The sequence below is a fragment of the Alosa sapidissima genome, chromosome 21 (assembly GCF_018492685.1).
Source record: "Alosa sapidissima isolate fAloSap1 chromosome 21, fAloSap1.pri, whole genome shotgun sequence".
Taxonomy (NCBI): domain Eukaryota; kingdom Metazoa; phylum Chordata; class Actinopteri; order Clupeiformes; family Clupeidae; genus Alosa; species Alosa sapidissima.
Genome location: NC_055977.1, coordinates 9,255,279 through 9,261,511, shown reverse-complemented (window position 1 = coordinate 9,261,511; position 6,233 = coordinate 9,255,279). Strand labels below are relative to the sequence as shown.

Here is a 6,233-nt window from a genome sequence, read left to right as displayed (position 1 = left end):
AGATAGATAGATAGATACTTTATTGATCCCCAGGGGAAATTCAAGGTCTCAGCAGCATACATACAACACAAACACATTCTTTAACAGCAGAAAGAGTAATTAAAATATATAATATAAAAACACAACTAAGCAGTAAGGACAGTAGGAGATAAAGAATATGCTAAATATACTAAAATACAAATTATACTAACACTTAATACAATATATAACAATATACTAAAATACAAATTACAAAAATATAAATTATACTAACACTTAATCTAAATCAATTCTAAAAACAGTATCCACATAGTGGTGATTAATAAATCAGATGCGCTTGCAATGACTGAGGCAGGGACTGAGCCTGTGATTCTCTGTGCATAGTAAGGTATGGTAAGGTGCTCTGTGTGAATGAGTGTCATGGTGGTAGTGCAATGGTGATAGTGCAAATGAGCAAGTCAACAGTGCAACAATGCAGAAATAAAGTAAAGTAAAGTCTATATATCTAAATATTTAACTATTTAAGAAAATGTATAAGTGTGGCCACAGTTCGGCTGTGGCATGGAGGGGGGGGGGGGGGGGGGGGTTATGCATATGTGCTAATGTGCTAATATAGCACGCAAACAGTGAGGCATAAAGACAATGGTACAAGTGGCTAATGGACAGACAGTACCAAACATGGAGGGGGTGAAGAGGCAGACAGACTATGCAGAGAAGTCTATCTCTCCTCTTCCCTTAACTGAGGCATTGAACAGTTCAATGGCCCTGGGGACAAATGACTTTCTCAGTCTGTCAGTTGTGCAAGGCTGGAGACGTCTGATGAAGAATGTGTATGATGAATTTGAGGAGATTAGACACCTGGCCAGGAGACGGCAAGAGAGTTTGGACCCTCAAGACTGCCAGGGCTTCATTGACTCCTTCCTGATCCGGAAAGAGAGTGCTGAGGTACTGACCAGTTTATATGGGCTATATAGCGCATATCATACACTGAGGTAATTCAATGTGCTTTACATAATCAAAAGCAAAGAATAATAGTAAACAATAAAAGGGCAATAGTTAAAAACTACTTCAAGAAGTAAGAATACATCAAATGGAAAACATAAAAGACACAAAGTAGAATATTTAAAAGACAGATTCAAAATGTGTTATTGTGATGCTTATTCCCCTGAATTTCCCCTGGGGATCAATAAAGTATCTATCTCTATCTCTATCTCTATCTCACACCTAGTGCACAGCAGCACTTTTAAAAATGGAGATTCTTGAAGTAGCCCCAGTTGTGTGTGTGCACATACACATAGACTTATTCTGCTCTGTTCATCAGTTTGTGTGCACTGCAAAGAAAGAATCTGTGAGACAACTCCGGGACTCTGATCCCAGGAATCAATCTTGTTAATTTTTTTTTTGTTGAGATTCTATTTGTTCATAATGTGGTTCGTTTAAGCAACTTGAGAAAATCTATTAGAGTTCTCTCTTTTGCTCTAATACAATTAACAATGTATATTTAGATTAGACTACTGAGGATTTTCATCCGATCCTACAATAGGCCTTTCAATGACAGTCTCTCAAGAGTACCAAGTAGCAATGTAATGCAGTAAGTGCATGATGGTATGTCAGTGTAAACTTATATTACTGTATGTGCGCATGTAAGAGGCTCCTCTACTTCTGTCACCACAATGACATGTGCTATTTACTTAGCTATGTCTTTCTGAGAAGTCCCCTCGATTCTTAGGAATTTGGTCATGGCCTGTCTTTTTATTTTTATAAGAGAAAGGAGGAAGCGGTTTCATATCTCTAATTCTGAAGCACTCTGAACATTCATCCTTATCCATGTCTATTCAGTTAATTAATTTCAGAAGAAAAGGCCTTAAATGTCTGAATACCACATGTCTGAATGTGGTATTCAGTGGTAATGTGGTAATACCACGTGTCTAATGTCTGAACATTGTCTGTGCGTGTGTGTGCGTGCGCATGTTTGTGTGTGTGTGTGTGTGCATGCACGTGTTTGTGTGTGTGTCTGTCTGTGCGGATCCAGACAGTGGGCAACAAGGACTCCCTTTTCCATGAGGACAACCTGGTCTACTGTGTCGCTAACCTGTTTGCGGCCGGCACAGACACCACGGGGGCTACACTGTGCTGGGGGCTATTGCTTATGGCCAAGTACCCTCAAATCCAAGGTGATGACCAAACCCACTACTTAGTGCCTTCAGTGGTGAGACATTTGTCCAAAAAGAGAAGTAAGGAATGAAAAAAGTAGAAATGATTATGTAATAATCCTTAACAATTCGGGGGCAGCCGTGGCCTACTGGTTAGGGCTCCGAGCTTGTAATCAAAGGGTTGCTGGTTCGATCCCCGATCAGTAGGAAACATGTGGGCGGGAGAAGTAGTTGAGCACTGCTCTCCCATGCCCACATCCACGGCTGAAGAGCCCCTGAGCAAGGCACCTAACCCCTCAGTGCTCCCCGAGCGCCACTGTAGCAGGCAGCTCACTGCTCCGGGTTAGTGTGTGCTTCACCTCACTGTGTGTTCATGGTGTGCTGTGTGTTCACGGATTGAGATAAATGCAGAGACCAAATTTCCCTCAGGGGATCAAAAGAATATATATACTTATACTTACTTACTGTATACTGTACTATACTATAATGTTCTAATTTCCCTTAAGAACATCTCTATCTCTCTCTCTCACTCTCTCACTCTCTCTCACTCACACACACTAGTAACTCTATCGATCTTCAGTATATATCTGGCCATCTGGCCATCAGATGGAAACACAAGGATCTATTCAGGTTGTTATTGAGTCCTACTGATGATTTGGTTTGCTTTCAGACCGAATGCAGGAGGAGATTGACCGGGTGATCGGTGGGCGACAGCCTGTGGCTGAGGACAGGAGGAGCCTCCCCTACACCAACGCTGTGATCCACGAGACCCAGAGAGTCGCCAACATCGTGCCCATGAGTATACCTCACTCCACCAGCTGTGATGTCCACTTCCAGGGTGGTCTACTTCATCAAGAAGGTAGGTTTGTGTTTGGTCTTTAAGGTCGCGACAGGACCCGTTTTTTGCAGTGAGGTGCACCTTTTTATGTTGTTTCATATTGGCAATAAGCATTTTGCGTGTTGCTTATGCGCCCAGAGCGCCTTGCATTTTGTGTGCCTACTGCGCCTTGCGGTTCTGCAGAGGCGCCCGGAGCGCCTTCAATTGATCGACGGCACCTCGTGTTTTACAAGCGGCAAAGTGTGTCTTGTCTGATCACACCCTTACAGTTCCATACCTCAGATCTGCTGCCCAAACACAGACGCCACAACATGAATGAAAACCTGTTCAAACTGGGAACACTGATGATGGGCTAGGCCCGAAACAACATTTGTTTGCTCGTGGCCTGTAAAGGCCTATTCACACCAAGAACGATAACTATAACCATAACGATAAAAGCGTTCACACTGAACAACGATAACGACAGCACTTCTACCTACATGAAAACCTGTTCAGACATGAGGAATGTAGTGTGTAAGTCCTACAAACTAATCGCTGAAAATGGCCTACTACAGTGGGTTGCATAAGTATTCACCCCCATAAAGCTAAAGTTGACTAAAAAGAGGAATGCTCATTGAGCTACAAATGCAAATCAAACCAGCTAATAGGCTAAGTGAAATACACACCATGCCAATCTCTAGGTATGGTGAAGGGTATATGATGATGTGGGGCTATTTTAATTCCAAAGGCCAAGGATGCATAGTGTCCTGGATCCATGAAATAACTGGTCTTTAAAAATAAAAATCTGCCTGCCTCTAGAGGAATTTAACATAGGGGGGTGTATGCTTATGCACCCTGTATTTTAATGAAGAACATTTATTTATTTATTTACGATGCATTATTTATTCACAAAGAAAACTGAATCAACTTCCCTACATACATACACAGCACATTGTCTTCAGGATCTTCTCCAACACACATCCTCTACATACAGCACACTAACCACACACACACTACACACACACACAGTCACTGCTCCACTCCCCTCCCGCCCACACACACATCTTCACTGTCATCACTCACATACATCATACATGCAGTACTCTGCTTGGAATAGTAAGTCCCTTCACCATACTTGCAGTACACTGCCCCCCCCCCAATACACAGCACATTGTCTCATGAGGAATTCTCCAACATACATATCCCAGCACACTATCCCATCTCCCTTGTCATCCCCCCAACACACACACCAAGACCCCTGGCAGTTGGGTTAGCCCCTTGAGCCGTGGATCTGCCCAAGGTTTCTTCCTTGGTAAGGGAGTTTTTCCTTGCCCCTGTTGCTCTCAGGTGCTCCTTGTTGGTGCCCCCCCCCCATCCCAATCCTCCCCCACCTTTCTTATGCAGCCCTTGCCACTTAAACAACTAAACCCCTCTTCTACTGCACTTTTTACCCCCCATAAATGCACAAATAGGCTGACACCAGACATAATTTCACTGCATTTCTTACTTCCAGTAACTATATGCATGTGACGATAAACTTCCTTGTATCCATGTTGAGTGGAAGAAGCCCTCTTCATTTCACCCAGAGCATTTCCCGGATGACAAGGGGTAGTTTGTCAAAAGAGATGCTTTCTTGCCTTTTTCAGCAGGTATCTTTCACGTAAAGAAAGTTCTTTTGAGATGTTTTGTTATCTTTTTGTGTTACTGTGTCCCAGAGCCATGGGGATGATAAGTGAAGATGATCAGATCAGTATAGAGAATAATCAGAAAAGCGTTAGTGCCAGTGCATTTTCATAGCCATGTAAGTGTAGCGGCGGCTAGTATGTGCGTTAGCGTGCGCTACTCCCAATCTGAGGTACTACTAGATAGATAGATAGATACTTACTTTCTTTCTTTCTTTTTTGATCCCCAAGGGGAAATTCAGGGGGTCTCAGTAGCATACAGACATCACACACAACATGCACATACAGCTGAAATGGTAAATATAAGTATAAACATATAACCAAACTCCACTGTACAATAGACAGTAGGAGATAAGAAAAACTAACAAAACCAAATACTAAATATACTATATAAATTAAATGTAAAAAATCCAGTGTGCTTGAGGGTGATCAAGCATGAGACGCTTGTAGTTACAGGGCCTGTAGTTCTGTGTGCATGGTGAGGTGCTCAAGAGAGTGAGTGTCATGGTGAAGGTGCAAAAGTAGGGCGTAGGGTGTGTCTGGGCGAGAGTCTGGCCAGGATGGAGCTCTTCCTCTTCTTCACCACTCTTCTCCAGCACTTTCACTTCACGCCGCCCCCTGGAGTTTCGGAGGACGAGCTGGACCTGACACCCGCCGTAGGATTTACCCTCCCCCCACAAGCTGTGTGCAGTTCCAAGGGGCTATAGTTATGACATGGCAGGAGACTCCGAATGAAGTGATGAGTTGAGGAGACTGGAGTCTATGGACATTAAAGAGTTTGCATAATGCATTTTCACTTTTATACTTTCTTACTTTACTATTTTAAAGCAAAAGATATGTTGTAAAATCTTATTGCAAAAATATTATGTTTGAAATAAAAGGTTGTTCTCAGGTTCAGGGTGTTACAGCTCATCCTAACTGCATGCAAGCATCTGATTGTGGCATAGCATTGAGTGCTCTCTGTCCACACAGAATCCATTAAACATGCTGTTCTATTGCATCATATTTCTCATGCAAAATAGCAGAACAATGCAAGTGACCAAAAGAAAATATAAACGGGGCGTCAAAAACTCTGCTCAAATGTTTCACGGCATCGTGCTGGGGCGCGTTTCCCAAAGCCATAGTTGCTAACTAAGTAAAACTTTTTTACTGTTGTTTAGTGACAGGTGACTAACTTATAAACACCTCTTGGTTATTCATCCTTTTGCTCATGCTCCTAGAAAACATGCACAGTTTCTTAAGGATTGTGTATAATAAGAGAACCCACATGATATTTGCAACGAGATCACCAAAATAAATTGTTTCCCTAGACAGGCTAATTCAGAAAGGCTAATTTGGCCTGATTACAGACACCCTATTATTGGATTTACTCAGAGGACAATATCTAAGCCGTGTAATGCAATGCATGCTCCATATGAATTTGCCAGATTACATTGATCTTCACCACTGGAGTTTAAGGCATTAAAGTGGAGGAGTAAACTTGATCCTCAAACGTTCACTTAGTTTTTACACGCATGCATACATTAGAAGATCTTAAGGAATTCTTCAGTATGCTGCCATCTCGTGGAGCCAGACATGAGTAGGGGGGAGTTGCCTAAAGTC

At 42.4% G+C, this 6,233-nt stretch overlaps 1 protein-coding gene and 1 long non-coding RNA gene across 2 annotated transcripts in view; both read left to right on the top strand.

Annotated features, from left to right (window-relative positions):
* Positions 1-726: 726 nt before the first annotated feature.
* The window catches only part of syngap1a (synaptic Ras GTPase activating protein 1a), a 56,312-nt gene continuing 50,805 nt past the window's right edge, over positions 727-6,233 (top strand). Inside the window, exons 1-3 of the mRNA XM_042077725.1 lie at positions 727-924; positions 2,012-2,153; positions 2,803-2,991. Coding sequence (XP_041933659.1) covers positions 739-924; positions 2,012-2,153; positions 2,803-2,991 — 517 coding nt within the window. The 5' untranslated portion in view covers positions 727-738. The remainder of the gene's footprint in view (positions 925-2,011; positions 2,154-2,802; positions 2,992-6,233) is intronic.
* Positions 4,508-5,419, top strand: LOC121696335. Its single transcript, XR_006026287.1, has 2 exons — positions 4,508-4,598; positions 5,157-5,419. It is a non-coding gene; the product is annotated as an uncharacterized LOC121696335 (long non-coding RNA).